The sequence below is a fragment of the Pipra filicauda genome, unplaced genomic scaffold (genome assembly GCF_003945595.2).
Source record: "Pipra filicauda isolate LSUMZ 115617 unplaced genomic scaffold, ASM394559v2 scaffold700_size144734_pilon, whole genome shotgun sequence".
NCBI lineage: Eukaryota > Metazoa > Chordata > Aves > Passeriformes > Pipridae > Pipra > Pipra filicauda.
In genome coordinates, this window is record NW_024104866.1 from 63,522 (window position 1) to 86,562 (window position 23,041).

The window sequence follows — 23,041 nt, forward strand, 5'->3', positions numbered from 1 at the left end:
TGCAATGTTGTACCCTAAGCCCCCCTGTTTAATTTATTTTAACATGACACAGGGGCAGTGTCAGAAAGGAGAGGGAGGTGGGTGATCCCCAGGCTTGATCACACTTGGCAATTCCCATGTGCCTGTTGTTAACCTTTCACTGCTGGAGAACAAGCTCCAAGCTGAGAAAGGCATCCAGTGGTCAAAGGATCGTGGTGGGGACACAAAGTAGAAAGCAAATAATATGACAAGAGAAGTCAAGCACAGATGAATCTCCTGCTGCCGAGACAACAAGTCAAACTTGCACCTTTCGTGCCTAAACCAGCACATTAAAATTAATTGAATGAGCCCCAGCTTCCGTGAGAAGGATGTTCTGTGGCTGTTCATCTGAATCCTTGCTTCCCTCAAAGATGTTTTTGTGTCATTAATCCAAAATTATGCTACATATACTCCTTCTTGTAAAGCACAGTGAGACACAGACCTGGGATCTGCCACAGTTTGTTATTGAGTTTGTAATATGCAATTGTGGGAATGATTATAATATCAGCAACTGGATTTCATCTGTCCCTGCACATTCAACCAGGCAAGCTGGAATGAACAGTGACAGGAAAATGTTCTTGTTTGCACACAAATCCTTTAATAACTAGCAATTTCAGAAAGAGAAAAGTAGGAGAAAAAGAAGTTGAAGGACAAAGAACTCACATATTAAATTCCACAGTGAAGTTAAGTCTTGAAAAACCATATCATTAATGCTTTCAGCGTGCCTGGAAGAGTGGTAAAAGCAACCAAAAGGGTTAATTCTCCCCCTAAATCTCTCATTCAGAGACCACTATTTGCATTCCTTTTAAGGCAGGCAGGAAATTACATTAATTTCTCTAATGTGTGCAGTGCCATAAGTTCTTTTTTTAATTACGATGATCAAAATATTGCTTAAAATTAAAGGCAGCTGCATTTGTTTCTGACGGATATCATAATTGCAATTGTAAATTGGGAAATGTAACGTTTCCTGGTGCTGCTGTGAGTAATGGTTCTGAGATCATTATAGATAGGTAGATATAAATAAACCAGGAGATCTGTGAAAATAGAGCAAAAGCAAGCTAAAAGGGTAATTAGCTGAGCGAATGGGAACAGAGGGATCCGGGGCTCAAAAAAGAAAAATAATCTCAGAATTCTGAGGAGCTCTGTGACTGTATTGGTAGCATGTTGAAAAGAAAAAAAAAAAATTGCTTTTCAAAAAGGGAGGGGGGAAAAAAACCCACCGGAACAACAAAGGAAAAGAATTAATTTGAACTCTGGATTTACCACGAAGGGGTTTTTTTTTGCTGTCTTTATACCCTGTAGAGGAATAAATTCCTCCCCGTGAGATCCCCCAATGCAAATGTCACAGAGTTCCTTTGGGTTTGTCCTGCCCTGGGCCTTGACTCCCATGTTGGGGTGATCCCTGCTTTTCCCTGGGGAGCAGCAGGTGGAAAAGTGGCTGGTCCTGGGGCTCTGTTGTTGCTGGTGATGAGAAGTCATGTTTTAAACCAGCCTCGTTTCACCCCCTGAAGAGGGAATGTGAAGCCAGGTTGGGGCTCCTTTCCCCAGAGCTGTCCTAATCCAGGGTCCTGCTGCCCTCTGGGAGAGGGATGGAGCAGCTTCACACCCTGTTTCTGTTCCACGCAGCCATGGAAGAGCTGGAAACGCTCAGAAAAGCCCTGGAACACCCAGCAAGGTGCAGCTGAGCTGTTCTTGTGCGAGTGAATGGCCTCCCAGAGCACCACGAGCCAATTTGGAAGGGGTGTGAAACCAGAGGAACGCACGAGACGTCAGTTTACGTTTTTCAAGGAAAAGAAAAATGGAGGTTTTTCTGGTTCTGAGGCCCTGACAACTGGAGAATGGCCAACTCAGCAGCGACATTTATCAGTAGGCCCTGAGATATAACAGGCAATCACACTCCAGCTGGTTTCCCATCAATAAGCAGGGATGGAATATTAGTAACAATTCCGTGGGATTTCGGAGGCAAACACTGAAAAAAAGAGCAGTTGCAAATTGGAGAGCTCGGCCCGGATTCCCTGCTCTGCTAAATTCCCTGGTCCAACAGCTCCAGGTGGTGCTGCTGTCACTGCCTCACCAGAGCCGTGCTGGGAAGAGTGGGCTGAGATGACTCATGGAAGAGACAGATGGAAATGGGAAAGCAGTGACCAGCTGTGCAAACCCCTGGAACGTCCCCAGATGGGAAGGAGCTGTTGCTGGACCAGCTGACCACAGGGGCTGGAATTGTTCCTGGCACGGGCAGGAGGAGCAGGACACAGAGATCCAACGCTGGTTTGAAGATACAACCTTAGAGATAAAATTAGGAAGCTGCAAAATGAAGTGGAGCTCTGATGCTCTGGGACAGCCCAAAGTTGGCTCCCGGGGTTGTGCCCACAAAATTTGCAAGCACAAGTAGAGCTGAAATCACTGAACATCTGCTGAGGAAATGCATGTTCTCACATGTGTGAGAGGACACTTTGACCTTAATTGGAGCAAAACCAAGCACCAAAATTTGACTAGCCAGGCAAAATTCTGAGAAAAGCTGGTCCATCCCATAAAGCTGATTACCAAGGAACGCTTTCCCTCTGCTGTGGGCGAGGGAAGAAGCCAGCAGACTTCTTAGGCTTCATTAGAGAGATGGGGATCATTATTTCCCTTCTCCAGCTCGTAGAATCACCCGCTGAAAGGATCCTTTGGCAGCCAGAAACCAACTTTACAAGGACAGTGACCGATGGAGGAGCCTTTGTGGGTTCTATAAACAGTATTGATTTTCACATTCACAACGAAATGAATTAGCTGCCAATTGTGTCTGAACTGTGCTGCTGTCCCTTGAGCACTCTGTGAACAGGAGTAGATCTGCAAAACACTGGGTGCCCTCAAGGGAAGAACAGGCTGAGGAGGGAGGGAGGGAGGGAAGGAGCACAGAAGTGGGATTGAAAAGGTTGTCTCCAGTTTAGTCCTCTGCTATTGTCAGCAAGTGCCTTAGGAAAGGCCATTTCTCAGCTAATCAGGCTGCTGTATAAAACCTTAAGGAAACACATTTAAACTCCATGGTCAGCATGGTGCTGACATACCTAGTTGCAGACTAATCTCAGAATTCTTAGCTAAAGGGGACCAGGAGAGAGAGAGAAAATGGTGGATACTGAGGGAATAATGTGAAACTGGGCTCCCCTCTGCTCCACAGGACTTCCCACTCGCACAAACCCTGCTGTATGTTCATCCTCACGCCTGACAACTGACAAAACAGACATGTGGGCATCGAGGACTGTCATCTCTGTGTCAGTCACAGTGAGCTTTCCCTTCCAGAGCTTCAAATCTACTGTTCCAGACAGTCCCCCACGTCTGGGAGATGGAGGGATGTGAATGACAGGAGTGACCCGAGAGCCACGACAAATGACACGGCCCCGTGTCACAGAGCTCTGTCTCCTGCTCTAATTCATCATCACCAGATGAAGAAGAGCTCAGACACTGCAGCTGGGGCTGGTTTAATCTTCTGCAGGGCTGTAATGACTCTGAACCCTGTGTCTAACATCCCTCAGCGTGACTACTTAATTGCAGTAATTAGGGAGTGTGGCAGGAACCTGTGCAGTGTGAAGGAGGCACTGCTCTCAGGAAACGGATTCTCTGTCCCTTGGGTCCATTAGGAAGTGATCCTGCCCATCCCTTCCACCTCCTGTGGCAGCCTGTGCTCCAGTCTGGTTGCTCAGGAGCTCTGTCTGCTCCAAGGTGGGCTGGACTCCCTGTTCTAGGCAGGGGATGTGCTGCTTCTCAATGGTTCTTCCTTCCCTCCCATTCCCAGACCTGATTTTATGCTCCAGCATCAGCAAAAGATCACTCCTGGCTACTCTTTAGAAGAAGACAAGGATGGTGTTGGTCAGTTAGAGAGATGTCTCTGGGAGAGAAGGTGACAACCAGGGCTCCTCTCTCACCATCACCTCCCACGAGACTGGAAGTGAACATCAGCTTTCCCACCGGGTCACGGGGAGCTGGAGAATCTCTCCACCCTGGGAAAAGGCATGTGGAATACTGATGGAGAGGAGAGAGCACCGGCACAGCATTGCTGTCACCCCACATTCACGGCCAGGATGGCCTTTCCCTCCACAGAGAGTGATGGCAGCTCGCCCTCGAAGTAGGTGTGATGTCCTTCTGGAGCAGCACCTCACTCCTGACCCTGCCCAGCCCCCTGCCCACATTCCCCGAGCTCAGACAGAGAAAATCCTCTCTGCCCTGTGCCCTGAGTGACTCCCACAGGCTCACAGCAGCTGGATCACAGCACAGCCCTTTCCCCACCCCACCACACGAGTCCCTCTCAGCCCCGACCCGCCCTGGCACTCAGCCTGTTCCCTCGGCTGCTCCCGCTCTGCTCCTCACACCTGATCTTCCCTGAGCTGCAGCAAAACACATTTCACACCAGGAGTGTTGACCTTTCCAGCTTCCCTGTGGTTCAGAGACACTTTCCCTGCCTGCTGTGACGTCCCTGTCCGAGCACACCCCACGTTGGTCACGCTTTGGGGGGTGACACCGAGCGTGGCCAAGGGACAGGGATTAAACCTGCCCCCAGCCAGGGCAGAAATAATCCTGGCCCCACACCACTGCACCGAGGAAGAACCCCGGCTCTGAGTTAATGAACCATAAATTCCAGCTTAATGAGTTTTATACTGAGGAGAATAATTAATGTAATTAGTACTGATACGAAAATGATGGTACTCGAGCCCGGATTACGAGGAGAGGGGAGGCTGAGGGTGGGAGGAAGCTTGGAGAAAGTTCACTCTGTCTATGATGCTGCTCACCCAGAGGAACAGGGCTGGATGCATTCTTGGCAGGCTTTAAAACCTCACCTCCCATCTGCCATAAAGGGGAAGAAAGTAGAGCATGACAATAAGAGCAAAAAAAAAACCCCAAAGAGATCAGCCTGCCCTGTTTGCAGCAGGGACATGGAGCCTTCAGTGCAGCTCTTTTTCCTGGGATGGCCTTTAATTCACAGCTCCCCCACTCCACTCCCTGCTCATGGTGTATCCTCTGCCCTCCACAGTGCCTATTTTTTTGTTCTACATGAAAATATCTTTATAAAGGTGATTAACTCCAGGATGAAACAACAGCTCTTCACCTCACACTGCATAAGCATATATTTACTTCTACTATATAACTGTTTTGATATGTTTTATGTATTTAATGCAGTCCAGGAGGCACTAATACCTGTATTTTAGTTTTATTCACGTAAACTGATACATAAATTTCTATATAACCATAAAGTGACCCAGTAAGGGGTACTCTGAGTGTGGCACTGATCAGACATTCAGCAGTGGAGAAGCAGACCTCAAAACTCATCTTAAGTGCTGACCCTGATAGCAGGAGAGAAATAAAAAAGAGCAGGAATTGAGGTGTTTCACAGCACCTCTGTTTGATTTGGCTTCTTTTCCCCCTTACCTGTGCAAGGTTTTGCTCACACCAGCCTGGGTGTTTGTGTGACTTTTCAACACAGATAAGCCAAGCTCTAGCTGGGCTTTGGTGGGAGTCTCCTGTTTCATAACCTGCCATGCAGGAGGTAAATCCAGATTCTTTCCCCCTTTTTGGAAAGCGAACACAGTCCTGGGGGGGAGATGCCAGGTTCCAGAAATACAGGATAAACCAGTCTTTGTGCAGAGTGAGGGTGGCATTGCCAGCAGTCTGCTCCCACCATCCTGCATTCTACCCTGGGCCAGGTTGCCCCTGAGGAGAAGCTGTGTCTCTCCTTGATATTTCTGAGAAACAACCCAGGGAAATGCTGGAGTTCTCAGCAAAACCGTGCCATGGTCTTGTCAGCTTATCTCAGGCAATCCAATAAATCCTGCCCAGTAATGCCCAGCTTTGGCTGCTGCTGGTGCTGTATCCAACCCACTGGCTGCAAGGCAGAGACCCTTTTACCCTCCCTCCTTCAACCCCCACCCCAGCCCTCTGCAGTCTGCTAACCCAGATCTGTGGCTAAATTGTCCCAAAAAGGCCTTTATCCAGAGGCAGAGGCTCTATCCTTGTGCAGTGGAGCTTTGTTATTAAAAAATATCCTGGGGATTTTTTCATTCTCGGAGTAAGTGGCTTGTGCTAAAAATTCTCCAATGGTGTATTGATCAAATGTGTCTGACAGGGAACCTCCTGAGTAAGCAGGAGCTCTGTGTTCAGCTGGGTTGGGCTGATGCCCCACGAGTGCAGGTTCAATGCCTCCCTTCCTGTGGAAGCAGGACTGCTTTCCTGCCCAGGGAAATCAGGCCACTGGCACTGAGAAGTGGGCTAGAGAGGAGGGAACCCAGGGGTGACCCCACTGCACCTTCCCTGAATAGCTGCTGGCCCCGAGGACCGGCTGGCTGTGACTGATTCTATCCCACCCACGTGCACAGGGAAGCTGGGAGGAGGCTTCCCAAACAGTTAACAAAAGGAATTGAGTGAAAGAGGCGTTTTTTGGGGGCACCACAGTGGTTGCATTGCTCCGAGGGCAGAGCTAGAGTGGGAATGTGCAGCAGATCAGCAGATAGTGCCTTGCAGATCACCTGGATGTCGCTCCTCTGCTTACCTGTAAGTCCCATTTCCCCACTGGCAAAGGAAAGGTGTGTTATCCCGGTCCTGGGAAGCCTTTGGAATGGGCAGGACTCAGCCAGTGTCTCCTGGGCCCCGTGCAAAGGCAGGAGTGTGTGCAGAGTTTGGGGTGGGAAGGGCAAGGGAGGAGGGAGGTGGTGAACAACTCCAGCCAGCACTGGGAGAAAGGCAGAGATCAAACAGCCCACCCGGGTTTCACAGGTATGACAGAAGCCCTTGTAACTCTTCAGTTCACTTTTATTTAAGTTCTGTGATCAGTCTTTTCCATCTGCAAGAGCTCTTGTGTCAGTGCCACCAACATATGGAACAGAAGTTGTGACATTTCACCCTGGTTACAGGAAGAAGGGCTTCATCTTAAAGGTCTTTTCAACCTAAATGGTTCTGTGTCCTATAACACCAGTTCCTCCCATATTCTGCCAGCCCACTGGGTCACACTCCACCAGTTTCCTGCTCAACTTGTTCAGCAGTCTACACCCAACAGCTTCATGGCTCAGTTCCTGGAGCAGGGATCTTTTAGAGTCAATTGGCACCATGTCAGGAGGAGAGCACCTCTCCTCAGAGTTGCTGCAGCAGGATTTCAGCACCTCCGGGGTCCCCACGGGCATGGGCAGCCTTTTCATGGAGCAAAGGGAGTGTTGAGCCCACGGCAGAAGGTGCAGGGGAGTTTGGAAGGAGCCACCAGGCAAACACTGGGCAGCAGCAGGGAAAGGGAGGGAGGAGTAAGAGCCCCGAATCAGAACCATTTCCAAACACAGATTTGTAAAACCAAAGCAGTGGACTTGGACCTCATTAGCTCTTCCTTCAAGGTTTTCCTTCAGGGTTTTCCCCCTTTTCCTAGGGTGGTGTGTGGTGAATCTCTCTTGCCATTTTTTTTTTTTTTGAGACCAACCCAGAAAGGCAAAGAGAACCAAGACATTCCTATACTTATTATATGTGCTGGCATAAGTCAAACTAGTGCTTTGAATTCAGGCTCCTCTTGCCTTTTACTTTTCTAAGGAGGGTTGAAATACTTTTGCTTTGCTGAAAGCACAGTAAAACCCTCTGTGGCAGACTTCTGTGGGCAGCTCACATTCAAAGCTGCACGAGGCAAACCAGAGTTTCTCTGTAATGCTGCAGTTTGAATCTCTGCCTTCCCCTTCCTCATCAAAGCATCCTCCCCCCCAGCCATGGGCAGCAGAGAAAACCACCTGCAACATGTTCTCTGCCTCCTCTGGCAAACAATCATTTTGTCTGGCTTGTTTCCTTATGTGTCTGAAGACCTGAACATCTTCCACTCCTCGTTTAAATTCTTAGATCTGTCTGAAACTGCATCAGGAGGTGAAGGCTCCAAATCAAACCTACCTCTGCTATTCCAGGCATGCAAGTAGGGAAGTGTGTGATGGATTTTTGCTTGCCTTTATTCCGTGGTCAGCAGTGCTGGGTTGGTTCCAGGACATCAGAGACCCTTGGGTTTTCCAGCACCTCATCACCTTTCCAAACAGAGGGACCAAAGGCAGGTTTGGCAGACTTGAACACAGTTCCCTGCTGGGGTGGAAGTGTTGGCTGTGCCTTCAGTTCAGAGCACACCCAGTTTCCAGCTCTGTGGCAACCAGAAAGTCCCCCAAGGTGTGTTGAGAAGGAAACGAGAGATAAACACATTATCTGAATCAAGACACGTAGCATTTGAGTCCATTGGTGACCAGCTGAATTCTCTGGAAACTGGGGGAGGAACTGTGAATCCAAATGACTCCGAGAAGGTTTCCATCAGTCAAGACCAAAAGGATGGCATTGTAAAGTTGTGTTGAATGCTCTAAGGCTGTGCCTGCATAGTCCCCTGATCCTTTGGGATGAGAGTGCTCCATGCACCAGCACACAGGGAAGCTGCTGCTGCCCATTTCAGCTTGGCCAAAAAATGTTCACCCCCACCTCAGCCAGCCAAGCCCAGCCAGGTCACTCAGCTGTCATCCAGTGGGACACCACCTCCCAGCAGGAATCTACCTCCCCAGGAGCAGCAATTCCCACCACAGAGGGGAAACCTTGTCCTTGTGACCAGCTCCCAGCCCCTCTCAAGCACAAAGTGTCAGCGTGCACAGGGAAGCAGGGAAGGGTGGGAACACTCCGTGCTCCAGGGGTGTGTTTGGTGCCTTGCAAGGGCCTGGGGGATCCATGCACGTGGTGCCATCTCACACAGGGCTGGATTGCCCCACTCACTGAAGAATAAACTTCTCTCTTACGTACAGATCTGCTCATTATCCTGCAGGGGATCCACGAGGTAGTGTGACATTCACAGATGTGCTTCTCTGGGGAGGAGGAGGAGGAGGAGGAGGAGGAGAAGGAGGAGGGACAAGCAGGGCGAGGCTGGAGGCTGCTCCAGGTGGGAACACAGCAAGTGCAGGCACCAACTCCAGCTGCTCACGTTCAGATACACAAAAATCAATGGGTGCCTCAGTCCGGGTGGCACAGCAGGAGCTGGGATGGGGCAGCCAAGGGGTTCCCCCCTCCCCTGGCAGGGAGGCTTCACCTGGCTGGGAGTTCCTTTCTCACGTGTACAGAACAGCACTGACACGTTGTCTGGGGCCTGGGCAGTGGGATGATGGAGTGGTCCCCATCCCTGCCTCCCACTCAGCTCGAGCACCCTCGTGGTTTCCAGAGGAACAGCAAGTGTGCAATGCCTGCAGAATCCCAAATACCCACCCTGAGCCAAAGGGAAAGAAATGCCCACTCGCCACATATCCCCTTGTTCAGACCTGTCCCACCCCTCCTATGCCATACCTGGGTGAAACAGGTGAAAGTTATCCCTGCAACCAAGCTCTTACACAGCATCTTCATTCCTCGTCCTCCTCCTTCCTCTGCTTTGCTTTTATATACATTTAAGTGTATATCAACATTTATTTTTTCCTCTAATACAGGTGAACACAAATGTGATGTGGAGATAAATTCCCTTCTCTAAAACACTTTGTGGCCACAGGAATGTACATGTTTGGATTGACACACCCACACACATTCCAATATCCAAAAAAAAAAAAAGTGTAGTCCCAAAACTAAGATGCTTTTAAAAAAGTTAAAAGGCCAGATTCCTCTATTGGCTTTTATCCTTCATTAAGAGCAAGGAGATTACCTGAAAACATGATTTGTTCTTGATATTCTGCCTGAGTTAATTTTAAAATTCCAATCAACAGATGCAAGGAAGAGAGAGGGGAAAAGCTAGTGGGGGGCCACGTTAGGCTTTGAAAAGAAAATTAGAGAGAATGTTTTCCTTCATAATTATTTTCCCCTTCTGGTTTCAGGTTATAAGACAGTTATTTAAAGGATGCTTCCTCCAAATGGGTTGACTTCAAAATATGTCCCCATGTCACATGGATTTAAAGGAGTCAATCCAAGAGATTGGGAATGGGAGCAGGAAGGGAAAAGGACAGAAACAAAACCCCCCAAGTCAAGCACTGATCTCTATTTTGGGGTTGGTTTTGAGCATCTTTCATTACAAGCATCTTATGATTTGGTTCAGCCATCCTGGCTGTTTAGCTCTTCACAAACAGGGATTTCCTACCTCCACTGCCAAGGGGGAAATTTCTCCAAAGGGGGGGTGGTGATAGAAAAAAAACAACTCCCAAAGCTACAGCCTGAGCCCTGAGCCCTGGCTGTGTTGGAAAACCTCACACAAGCTGGACCAGGGGCCGTGGAGGATCCACACCCGGCTCCTGCGGTGCAGGGAATGACATGAGGGAGCCTACAGGGGATGTTTCATGGGGTTGGGCACATCCCACCCACCAGAGGGGCAGCTGCCACCCACGGACACATGCACACACGGAGCCAGCTGGGCACAGGAGGGCCAGGAGGAGGAAGGAGAGAGCGATGCAGGAACCTCAGGAGACGTGGGCGAGGGCAGAGCGTTCCCTTGGGCACGAGCAAAGCCGGGCAGGGGCTCAGCCTAACCCAGGCTTAAAAATCAACCCATGAAATTTAGCTGATGGCAAAAAAGGGGGGGGGGGGGGCAGGATCTAAAAGGCCTTGGTCGCCCAGTGAAAGAACGTGGAGCTTCTTCGTTCTGCGCCTCAGACATACTGTTCCTTAGGGCAGATGTAGGGAGCCCGGGAGCCTGGGGGTGGGCAGCAGAAGGAGATGTCAGAGTGGTGAGGGTAAAGCTCCTGTGGGAGGTCTGACAGGGGGGTGTAGACACGAGGGATCTTCTCCAGGTACCGATGATCCTGGTGTGAGTAGCAGCGGCTCAGGTAATCACCCGCATCCGATACCTCTGGGTGACACTTTCCAAAGTTCTGCGGGCAGAGACAGAGAGTCAAGGGGTGAAAACTCCGGGCCACAAAACCTTCACCGCTCCTCAGCCCCTTGCTGAGACACACGTGGAACGAGCAGGATGGAAAATTAAACAGTTCTGCTCGCTGCTCCAGGGAAATAGAAACCCGGGTGATAAATCCTCACATTGCAAAATTTGTAGTCTCACTCCCCAAAATATCCGTGGTTTTGTTGGTGTGTATGTATAGATTGTGCACAGTTTGTCCCTTGTCCGTAAATACTCTGCTCTCTGGACAAAATAAGCAGCTGGGAGAGGAAAGACAGTTTATTTTCACTCTTTCACACCTGAGTTTTGGAAAAGCAGTGCTTGGAGGCGTCATTAATCTACCCAGGGCTCGTGCTCTTTCATTTAAAGGGCACATGTGTCTGAGCAGGGGCTTTGGATGCAAACTGGGTTACTGTGCCTGATGTTTCCGTGGCAGACAGGAGGGCACGTGCGGAGCTTTACCTGTGTGAGCAGCTCCCCTGGCAGCCTGGGGGCCAGATTTGAGAGTCAAATCAACTGCAGAGAACACAAAGCTCTCGCAAAACCCAGGCTGCTCCGTGGGTCTCATGATCTCTCCTGTGATGGAGTGTGTGCCCTGGACGCTTTGCTCTCTCCCGGGGTGAGAGAGCATCTTTCCCACAGCCCAGGGCTGCGGCTCCCCAGAGGGTGGCAGCAGATGGGAAGGATTCCTCCCTGCTCACAGCCCCTTTCCTCCTCTGGAAGCCCTGCAGGATGACCCAAGCAGGAGGGACACCTGGAGAGGACGGGGCTGTTGGTTTTTAAAATCACCCCACACTTATGGGCGCCAACCAAGAGCCAATTTCTCCTCTAAGGGAGAGCCAACAACACTTTGGTGCCTGTGGTTTCAACAGGGGCTGGTTGAAGCAAGTAACTTGCCCTTGAGTCCTTCCTTGTTCTCGTTCAAAAATACCAGAAAGAGTCAGTTTAGTGGAAAGGACAAGGATTTGACCCTCAGGAGAGAACGCCTGAAGGAACAGAACAATCTACTCAGCTCATCTGCTGCCAGTTCCTGGATAAATATTTCACCAGGATGCTTAAAAAAAAATTTGTATAGAAAACAAGGTGTCAACAAGAATTTATTGATGGGTAGGACTGCTGGGAGAGGCAAGAACAAAGTTGAAGGGCTGCACAGTCTTAAGGCAATTTTGGGAACAGCCTGGGTGGGAGCAAGTGAAGGCTGCTGAGGATGGAAAGTTTGTCTGAGCACCAGGAAAACAGCAGCAATTCCAAGGTCAACCTGATTTTCATTTCCCTGCCATTGGCACAGCTGAATATGCCACAGATTAAGCTTTCAAAAGTCAGTGATTGTGTGTTAGAATTGCTCTGCTGGTATCCTAAATCCGGGTGGGCCATTCCCACAGCTGCCTCACGAGGGTTTGGCCACTTCTGGCCTCGAAGTGAAAAGGTGGTAAAAAGTGAAAAGTGAATGGTGTGCAGCATTAGAGCTGTTTAACTGGAGGAACCCAGGCCAGGGGCCACGAGGGAGCTTCACTAACTCCACCTTAACCTCAGACCCCTGTTTGCTCTTCTTCTGATGGCACCAGCTGCTCAAAAGGCACAAAGAAGGGGTAACAGCCAGGGAGGGTGTGAGCCAGCATGGGGAGTGTGCAAAGTCTGTATAATCTACCCTCCAGAAATCTCAGACACAACAGAACTCCTTTCCATACCTGCAAGGGGGGGAAAAAATAATAGCCATGCTCTCCTCCTGCTTTACAGGGGTCATTAACTTTCTGGGTAAAGCCAAGCTGAAAGGGAAGTTGTCTTAATTATGGCAATTTAGTAAGACACAACAGGCAAGGGGTTTTCTTAGCAAGGTTTGTAATCTGTTATCTGTTAATGGGAGGGAAGGTTTAGATGGTTTTTGGGCATGCAACAGAAAAGCACAGGATTTGATGTTACTGTGTCTAAGAAAGGTCTCACGGGAAAGAGATTCTCAGTTAACAGAAAGTGATGTGTAAGTTGAGCTGGGTGTGAGCAGGTAACTCTAAATTAAACAAAGGGGGTTATGAGATCCTATTTTATGGGCTGCTGTGACAATATTCTGGGTCAGTAAAGCATAATTCTTTCTGCTTGTCTCCCAGTCCATGTGGGCAGGAGACAGACATCCATAAATATTGCTAAAAGACACTAAGTGCAATTCTGTCCCCACTTGTTTGCCCAGGTGAGTCCAAACAAATTCTCCTTTTCTTTCTGGTCAGTGTTTTGTGAAGTCAGGGTCAAAGGAAGAGACTTCCCTGTCTCCTTTCACCTTTCCTCAGCAGGTGAAGGCAGGATTTGCATTGCTCCTGCTTTGTTCCCTGATCTCATTTCTAAGTAGCAAAAGGGAAGAGAACAAAATCAGCCTGGTGGTTTTTTTTAACATATTTAGCAGCCCGTGCCCTTTGACTTCCTTCCCCAGTCCCACTGTGAATTTTCCCCAGTCTAATTTATCTTTAACGAAGTTTGAAATTAAATTAGGGATAATGAACTAATTAAATTGAACTGGCACACGATTCTACCACCTTCCCCCACCTGACTTCTCCCACTTGCTTTTGTCTCCAGCATGACTCCATGCAATTCTTCATTATCTGGGTTACATCCTCCCCTCTCAGTTTTATTTTCAAGAGCTTGATTAAAGGGGATGTCAGCAATCTATCCATTTCAGACAGCCTGGCAGATTACCTTTGAACAGGCTTTATTTGAATGAATTAGAGAGCTTTCATTCCTGCCGTGTCTTACTCTCAACCCTTCTCCACCCCCCATACACCTGATTCCATCTTTTCTTCTATTTGCAGAGCAGCTCTTTGGGTAAAACCATGTGTGCAGCAGGTGACCACATCTTGTACTTTCAATCATCTTGAAATAATGAGTTTTTACTGGTCTAAAAGTGAAAAGCTCCTTCTCAGCATCCTGAGGATTTCTCTGCTGCAGTTTTTGGGAAATCTGAAGAGTATTGAGAGCTGGGCAGACACTGGTTTTCTCTACTTGGCCAAACCCAGGGCACATTCCTGCACTTAAGGAATGTATGAGCCTGTTCCCTGGCTGGGAAAAGTCCCTGCTGCTAAAAACTCTTCAAACTTTGGGCTGCCACCACCCTGACCCTCTCCATCAGCTGATCTGGAATTTTGGGATGCAGCACAGGCTGGTGGCCAGAAAAAAAGTTCTGTTGAGTGACAGCAACATAAGACTGTTGTCACTGTGGACCATTCAGTGGGGAGGATGTAGGTGTTGGGAGATATAAAATACACTGGGAACCAAAAATAAGAAGCATTTCATCATTGGGAGCCTCACATCCTCTCCTCCCTGGTTCTAAACTCCCTGCTTGCTGGTTTTGAGCTGTTTTTCATCTTCCAAGCATGGTCACAACTTTAGGTGTCTCTGGGCACGTCCCTGCTCTGTTTGATGCCTTATCTGTGAGGGAGTTCTCGAATAATCTCTGTCCTGAGCAAAGAACAAACATTCCTGTCCCAGGGATGAGCAGGAACCAGTGGTCCTGAGCTTGCTCTCAGGATCTCTGTGAGCATAAAACCGAGGGCAGGGGGGACAGAGGGACTCACCCCTGGGACAGAGGGACTCACCCCTGAGCTCAGAAAACAAAAAGGATGAGCATGAGGAAAGCTGAAATTCCCAAAACACACGGCAGGGACCTGTGATGAGGGATGCACTCAGACACATGCAAGTATTAGTTATGCAGAAAACTTGCTCATAAAGTTGCATTCCTTCCCACAGCATGCTCCTGTCCTTCTCTTGCTGCCTCTAGCACCTACCTGGTCCGTGTTCCTACAGCAGCTTACACCAGCAACAACCTGAAACATTGCCCTCCTTGCTGTTTCTCTCCCAAATCCTCCTCTCTATCCTTCTGGAGTCAAGGCAGAGCTGCTGTTTAAACTGGGGAAACTAATAAGGAGCCACCTTAGCTCTTTGCTTTATTTCCCCTGCAATTTGGAAAGGGGAATTTTCACCCCGGTCACCGATTTTTTGGGTTCTTGGCACGAGTCTTTTGGTTTTCAGATATTCTTGCTGCAACAGGGACAAGAAATTCCCAAGCAAAGCTGAGAACCAGAGTGCGGGGAGGTGAAGGGGGGAGGAAATAATTAAAAAAGCATCAAGAAAAATGAAATTGCCCTGATCTGTGGTGTGTCTTAGCGGGGAGATTTCGTGGCGGCGAGATTACACCTTCAAAGCACCATATGACTGGCTTTATTTTTACTTCAGAGAGACTGGGAGCATTTCCAAATTTGGATTTGGAGGATTACTGTCCTTTTGCTGACAATAAAATTCCCCACCCCGGGGAGGACAAGGCGAGACCTCCCAAGATGGATTAGGGAGCTCTTGCCTTGTTTGGAGCGGCGGGAGCAGCTCCTCCAGCACAGCCCAGGGATCTGTTGGGAACTGGAGCTGAAGGCATGAGGGAGGGTGGGATTCTCATCCTCTCATCCAGAGGAGGCTGGCAGGTGCCTGGGAGCTGCTCAGCCCCAGGTGACAGACAGACCCCGTGACCCAAATGGAGAAAAGGAAAACCAAACCCATCCAAAACTTACTGTCCACTCTCGCTCGTTACGTCTACGAAGACCTTGATCCTCATTCTGGGAGCAGGAGTGGGTGAGACACCACAAGAGAGAGGTTATGGTTCTGGTCCGGGCCAGGGCTGCTGCAGACACTTACCTAGGAAGGCTTTTGCTACAGCAAGGGGACTACAGGGCTGCTTCCAACACGGGAAAACCAGGGACCACAGGGATAAAAGGCAGACTGAACTCTCCCACTGCACACCTTCCACCTGGGGGGTTTGTGCTGCACCTTCCAGCCTGGGGGTTCCCAGTCCTCAGGGAGACACTGAGCAACAGGGCTGGCCAGGGGGACTTCTTGAAAATACCATTTTCCCCCTGCTTATCTTCCTGCATGGAGCTACTTCCCTCCTTCCCAAGGATCCAATTCCCCTGCACTTTATCTCCTCTGAGCCATCCCTCTCCATCCTCAGGCTGCTGCTTCTCTGTGAGCCTCCTCTTACCCACCTGGGGCGACCTGGGAGGGATTCAGGCAGCTGTAAAGCACCTCAGCACCTCAGCCCTCCATTTGCTGTCTTCCTTTCTCCTCACCCTTCCCTGCACCTCTTCACTGGGTACCCCCTGTAGCCCCTTTGAACCCACAGCCCCTTCCTGCCCTTGAAAAAGCAGCAAAACAAAAGGGAAGAAGTGAGACAGAAGCTGGAATCACCACAGCTTTGGGAATACACAGGAGTGAGGAAGAGTTGTAGCCAAGGAAGGGGGTACCAATGTCATTTCCTTGGCCAACAACTCTTGGAACCATCCAGCAAATTTCCCATGGGCTGGGAAAGGAGGGATGTCTCCCTTTTAGACAGAGACCTGGGGGCTTTAATAGGTGTGGGTTTAGGGCAAGGGAATGTAAGAAGAGCTGAAGATGCCTCTTTCCACTAAAAAAAACACCACTCAAAGGGTCACTGGCAGCCAGAGATGGACCAGAACAACCACTCATAGGTTTAAATTCAGACTGAGTCCTAATCCCTCCCTGCCACAGGACCCGAGCTTGGTGACACTCATGCAAAAAACAGGAGAGCAAAGTCAGGTCCGGTCTCTGATTTTGAGAAGGAGAGCACCAAAGAAAATAACCTTTCCCCCTCTCTCCCAAACATCCAAACACGCTGCCTTGCACCACCCTCACACAACAGCAGCTCTGTCACTGTCACATACACAGCCCCTCTCTGACTGTCTCTTATTCACTGAGTCTTTCGGATGCAGGAACCTTTACGTGTTCCCATATTCTCTCACATCCTCTCCCACCTTGTTCTTTCACACATGCACATATGTTCCATCTTATCTATAGTTACTTCCATGCACACAAAACTCTTCTTTTTTAATTTTCCTTTCAATCAGTCCTTTTTTCTTCCCCCCCCCACCTCCTTCTTGCACTTGGAAAACACCTCTTAACATTTCTAGGAGGATTTTTGACTCCTGCAGAACTAGGTACTAGAATCCTGGTACTGCTGCTGCAAAAATTCCCTGAACTGAATCCCAGACCAGGAGCTGTGCCCACCTCATCTCTCCCTGTGCCTCCAGCCACGCTGATGCAGCAGTGGGGGCAAACCCTGGCCTGAAATGAAGGAATCAACACTTTCCCCCTCTCCCACTGTAGAAAGCAAAGGAAAACACTGGAAAGAGCATGCACAGAGGCAAGGCAAGGCAAGGCATTCCTGTCAGCACCCCCAAAAATCAGGGTAGCACGGAGAGCAGGCAGCGCGCGGGAGGCGGGAGCGAGAGAGGAGGGGACAGACTGGGCACGGTGGGGACCACTCCAGAGGGGGGGAGGAGATGCAGGGAGGGAAGAGCGATGACTTTGAGGGGTGCAGTGAGGAAGGCAGAGTGCAGTTGTGTACCTTGAGGCCAGAATCTGAGGGGAAAGGGCCTAGAGTGACATGCGCTAGCGTAAGTTGGGCTGGATGGTTGCATACTCGACTAGGTCTCCGCCAGCATGGATGGAGGTCCGAGGGCTGGGTGACGAGGCCAGAGCGGACGTGTCCAGCTCTGCATACTGGACATCACAGTCCTTGTTGCCAGAGTTCTGGAGAGAAGAGAGCAGCAAGGCAGTGGGGGACACAGGAGGGAGGAGTCGGGGTCGGAGTGGGGAGTGAGAACGGGACGGAGGGTCCGTGCGGACGAGTGAGCGAGAGGGGAGAGGGGGCGTGTGGAGGGTGAGGGAGAAAGAAGAGAAGGGTGAAGGGGAGAGGGAGGGGAAGAAAAAAAGAGTTAAAAAAGAGGGAGGTAGGGAGGTAATGAATAAATCAGTAAGGTAAAATCTCAAGTCAAAGCAGAAGTCCCAAAGGCACTGCTCCCCAGATTCACCACAGAGCTGAGTGACTAAGCCCGGCTTGGCAGCACTCCCCTTTTCTCACTGCTCTGCTCTTCCATCCAACCCCTCTAGGATCAGCATTTTCCTTAGCTGGGGGGTGGTTCAGTGAATTCAAGCCTTCTCAGGTACCTGTGCTGTCTGTTTTGGCCCAGGGGTTTGGGGTTCACTGCAGCACAGTGGGGGCACATGCAGGGCTGGGGGGGCAGGACTGAAAACCTTGAATTCTGGGCCTTGGGAAGGAGATACCTGGAGGGAATGACCTCAGAGCCACAGCTCCAGGGGCACTGCCATAAGGAAATGGCACTGCTTGGCCAACAGTGTTGTTTTACCCCAGTGTGGGGACTGTAGGGCCCTTAAGTGCCACATTGAACACAAGGCTTGACTGCACAGCTTGCTACTGCAGATTAACTATGCAGCATGATTTTGTCATTGTAATAACGACTAATAGAGGCTAAAAGCATCCTTCTTTGGCATGGAAATATTTATGGGTATTCCTTTACTAAGCAGGCTTATCAGCAAGAGCTGCATGAATGGAATATTATCCAATTTGTCTGATCATTCCTACCCAGCCATCTTTCATGCTTTGCAAACAATAATAATGGGAGAGCCCTGGAAGGCAGGATGGCCCGGAAAGCTCAGGGCTCAGTGGGGAATGTGGATCACCAGGAGGAGCCTTGGTGCCAATAGCCAAGGTGTGAGGGGGACTCTGGCTACTTGCCCTGTGGAATTTCTTTAATACTCACTTTTAGAGCTGTTTTCTGTGCCAGCATTAGCCAGGCATCTGCTAAGCCTCTCTGAGAGGAGAGCCTTTTCTCTTCCAAATGGAACAGCTTTCCAATTTCTCTCTCCCCTTTCCAAAATGGCTGCATCACATGGTAATTATGCAAAAGGTGTTTAATTTGAAAGTGTTTCTCTCCTCTTTGTTTGGAAGTGTCCTCAGCCACCTACCAGCTGTGGCAGAGCCATTTTCAGAAGTTTATAGCCCTGTAATGAGCTGGTTGAGTGCCTGTTGCTGGAAGGGGTTATTCAGTGAGTGACTGTCTCTGCCTGCTGTGCCAGGGCTTGGCTCCCTGATTCCCCATGAGGGGAATGGGGAACAGGGCTGCAGCAGCATTTCCACGCTTCCCAAGCTGGATGCTGGGGGAACAGGAGGCTCGAGGTCACCTCTGTCCTGCCCTTGGTGAGCAGATGGCAGTGGCAAGTTGTTGGCACAAGAGCTGTGCATCCTGTGGCCTCTCTGCTTCATGTCTGGATCCAGACTATGGGCATTTAGGAAAATTAGTAATGCCAACTCCAGCCTCAAACCTAAACCCAGGCCCTGCAAACCCCTTCCCCCTGAACTCTGTATCTCAGTCCCAGAGAAAGGCAGACTAAGTTTTACCTTTTCCTGCCTACTTTGCCTCACTCCTCTCCAAAGTAGTGCTTCCTTCCCACAGGAGGTGTTTTCTCCATGGAGTTTCTCCCATTGCTGGGCTTTCTCCTTCTCCCTGCTGCTCGTTTGGAGCAGAATTTATTACAATATCAATAATGTGACTTGTATACAAGGTCTGGCACTGCCTCACACAAGCGCTGTGTGTAAATCATCGGCATCGGCACCCCGGTAATTGCCCTGCAAACTGAGAGGAATTATTCTGCTGTCTGCAGCAATGAAACTTTCTCCTCCACCTGTGCAAATGGGGCCTGCTGACACCTACACTAATCATGGCTCTGCTCCTCCATGCACTGGTAGCCCCAGCTCCCTCCTCGTGTTGCTGCTCACACGCACCCAGAGCACACCCGCTGTCACCCACACACCTGAGGCACACTCAGCCTTCCCTCCCTTCACTCCTGCCTTGATACCTCCCATAAACCAACTCTGTCACCCCACAAGAGCTCAGAGATGCAGGCAACCCCTCCATCCCTACACCCACTTCTCAGTTGTCCACTCCACTGTCCTCGGGCATTTTGCTGCTGTCAGCTCCACTTCAGCTTTCCCGCAGTCTGCAACTCCTAAATGTACATATTCCTTCACAGTTCTGACACAGGGCTCCCCCTGCTCCCTTCTGCAGGTATCCTGGCCCTGCAGACATGCCCCAGCCTCTCCCTCCCCCTGGTCCCCTGCCAGCACATGTCCACACACACATCCCTGCACACCCTCTTTGGAGGTTCCTCCTCCACCTGCCTCCTTTATTTTGTCTCTGGCACCTCTCCCATTTCCCCCTCCCTCGCTCTTTGCCATCTCTAATCATTTTCTGACTCCCATTCTAGCACTGTGAAATTGTCAACCCCAGGCAGTGGCTTTCATGCTGCCTTGTGATAAATCTAGTTTATCCCAAATTACGAGGTTTTGCACAATTCATTTAAAGCTGAATGCACCCGCCCCATTTTCCTGCAGAATCCGTTCCCTTCAACTCTCATCTTCTTCACTCCCCTCCCAAGTCAAATCTGCAGATGAAGTACAAGCAGAACAAGAATATCTTGCCTTTCTGCTGTGCCTTCCCCTCTAAAGGATCCCAGAACCACAGATACTCTGGAGTAGCTGTGTCTGAACACGGTGGGAGCGGGGCTGTAGCAGAGTGAGGTTGGCAGAGACCAGGTGAAGCTGAAGGGATGTGCTTCCCTCCTCATCCTCCAGCTGACCCACCTCCCAGGTGAAGGATCGGGCAGGTCTGGCTCCATCCCATGGAACAGGGTTGCTGGGACTGAGCTGGGAGTGCTGGTCTTGGTAACCACCACTCTCCCTGCTGCTGTTCCCTGGGGGTTTCCACACCAGTGCTATCCCAGACACCCCTCAGAACCCCAGTGTGACACGAGTAGGAGGTCTCTGCAATGCTTTAGGGGTGGAAAAAAGTGATGCAGGCCACTTTTTTCCCATCAGGGAGGAGGGCAGGAGCTGGCTCCTCTGCAAAGCGTGGCTGGGCGACGCGGTGCACACCCGGCCTGGCTGTGGCAGCACGTCCTGCCTGTGCTGCCTGGGAGAAATCCAGCAAAATCAGCACTCCTTGGCTGCAAAGCAACACCCTTCTCCCCCCTGCCAGTCCCAAACTTGAATAGCCTGCTGCCTGCCTGAAGGACACGGTGATTTAGCAAGGAATGGGAGCAAGCCTCAGCTCGCTCCTCCTGGGGCGCAGAGCCAGGGCACGGAGCAGGTACGTGATGGGTTACAGGGGCTGACCAGGGGATGGGCCAACCCACAGCTGTGCCAGACCCGTGCCAAGAGCAGGCAGAGCTGTGGCAGCAGGGTTTGAGTCCCCCAGACCCCACATCACCACTGCAAAGTGAGCCCTTCATGGGCCAGATGAAACGAGAGCTCCGTCACCTCCTGGCTGAATCCACGGGTGGGGAGCAGCGAGTGCCAGGCTTGGGACGTGGAAATGCATCTTCTCAGGCCAGGATTGAGAGCAGCAAACTCTGTTCCCATGGTTACAGAGCAGCTACCCATCAGGCCCCATCTCACATCACTAACTCTGCCACTTAATTAACTGACTGCTCATTATTTCCCAAAATGAGCTCCTCCATCCTCCTGCCTGCCTGAAATCCAGCCCTCAGATGCTCTCCCAGCAGCTGCCTTGCTTTAGCACCCTGTGTTTCATTTAAAACTCAGCAAGGATTACAAAGACCCAGGACTGAGGGAGGGCTCCAAGGGGAAGTTTTTCCTTTGGGGCCACGGGCCACGCTCAGCTGGGATGAGGGAAATGGGATCACATGCACACAGCCCAGCACAGAGCTCTGCCTTCTGATTTCCAATGCCCTCGGCATCTGTCTCGCTGCAGACTTCTGCCAGCTAAAGGTCACTGGGCCCTGTCCTTCCATTATCTGCACAGGAACACCCATTAAAGGGTCATAGCAGGATGAACTGGGTTATAATGAGTTATGTTCATAAAATATTACTCCGGTGTGGGCTGGTATTTGCACAGCCTTCTCAAACAAATGGGCTCACGCTGCTGGAGCACCAGGCTGGGTGTGCAGTGCTCTGAACCATCCCTTGTGGAGGAAGAATTTGGGAGAGACCTGCAGCATTTACATGGGGATGCCTTGTCTCCCATGGATCAAGGGGGGAGCAGCCCCATGCCATGGGGTGAGGGAGGGAGAGGATATTGTCTGAGGTCCAGTGGTTTTCTGTTTTCTCATCCAAAAAGGACTCTCATCTTACTTGCCTTTGCATCTGACATTTCCTCCTTCAGCCTCCCTCCTTGCAAGCCTGCCTTTCCCACGTGGCTGCTAATATCTCTTCCTGACCCTTAATCTCACTGCTGCTGCTGCCTCACATTAGCATCTCCCCTTCTGAGGCTGAACAAATCCACACACACACACACACAAAAAAAAAAGGGGTTTAAAGAACTTGTTGTCAAGCGAGAGTCAGACACTGGCACGCTCTGCCCTGCAGATAATTGCTTTGTGAAGCTCTCCCTGCTGCTTCCTTCAGCTGCAAACTCTAACAGGGGCTCCTTGCAGGAGGTGAAGAGTGGCCAGGGTGGGCTTGTAGGTGTCATATGTGGGTAAAGGATTTGGAGTTAACAGGGGTGTTCTACTGAGGAATGAGCCATAAAGGCACAGCTCTAGGACCTGGGGAAAGGGGCAGAGGTGGGTCTCAGAGGTGGGCTGAGATCAGTGTGGATGTTGCCTTCCTCCAGCAGAGGAGAATCCTGGGCTGAGAAGCTGCTCTTGGGGGGGGTCTTTTAATTTTTAGGGTGAGAGATGCAGTGTGCAAGGCAGAGAGGCTGGGGGTGAGGGTGAGGCCAGGCAGCACCATCAGCACCCTGTCTGGCAGGGTCCTTACCAGTTTGTCAGTGTAGGGAGAGGGCTCAGGGGCTGCCATGTCATAGTATGGAGTCTGCAAGGGGAGCTTCTGGATCTCCTCCTCGTGTTTCATGTTGTCCAAGTGAACAACCTGTAATAGAGGAGAGAGAAGAGAGATGAGAAGGGCAAGGTCTGTCCTCCTGTCACAGCTTGAGGCAATGTCTGTTCAGGGGACACCATGAAGGGCAGAGCATCTCACCTCCTCCCTTGCTCCCACCACATTATTTGCCTCCTTTTCTCTTTGTCTCATTCTCACACCCCTCACTAACACTTGTGCTGTTCAAAGTGGGGGGAGATGCTCAAAAGTCCTCACACCCAAGAGCCCACCTGAACACCAACTCCTTTGGAACTCAACAGCCACAAAAGGGACTGGGCAGAATCCAAATTACAGCTTTCAACGAGTGCCAAACTCTGGGAGTTCTGGGGGGACGAGTCACAGCATCAGAGAATCACAGAATCAGAGACTCACAGAATGGTTTGGGCTGGAAAACCTTAAAGATAATTTATTTCCAACCCCCAGCCATGGGCAGGGACACCTTCCACTAGAGCAGGTTGTTCACA

At 50.4% G+C, this 23,041-nt stretch overlaps 1 protein-coding gene across 1 annotated transcript in view; it reads right to left on the reverse strand.

The window, feature by feature from the left end:
* Positions 1 to 6,780: 6,780 nt before the first annotated feature.
* LOC113984729 (nectin-1) overlaps positions 6,781 to 23,041 on the reverse strand; it is a gene marked incomplete at its 5' end in the record, with an annotated part of 52,636 nt that continues 36,375 nt past the window's right edge. The window contains 3 exons of the mRNA XM_039389092.1: positions 6,781 to 10,814; positions 15,379 to 15,423; positions 22,461 to 22,571. Coding sequence (XP_039245026.1) covers positions 10,593 to 10,814; positions 15,379 to 15,423; positions 22,461 to 22,571 — 378 coding nt within the window. The remainder of the gene's footprint in view (positions 10,815 to 15,378; positions 15,424 to 22,460; positions 22,572 to 23,041) is intronic.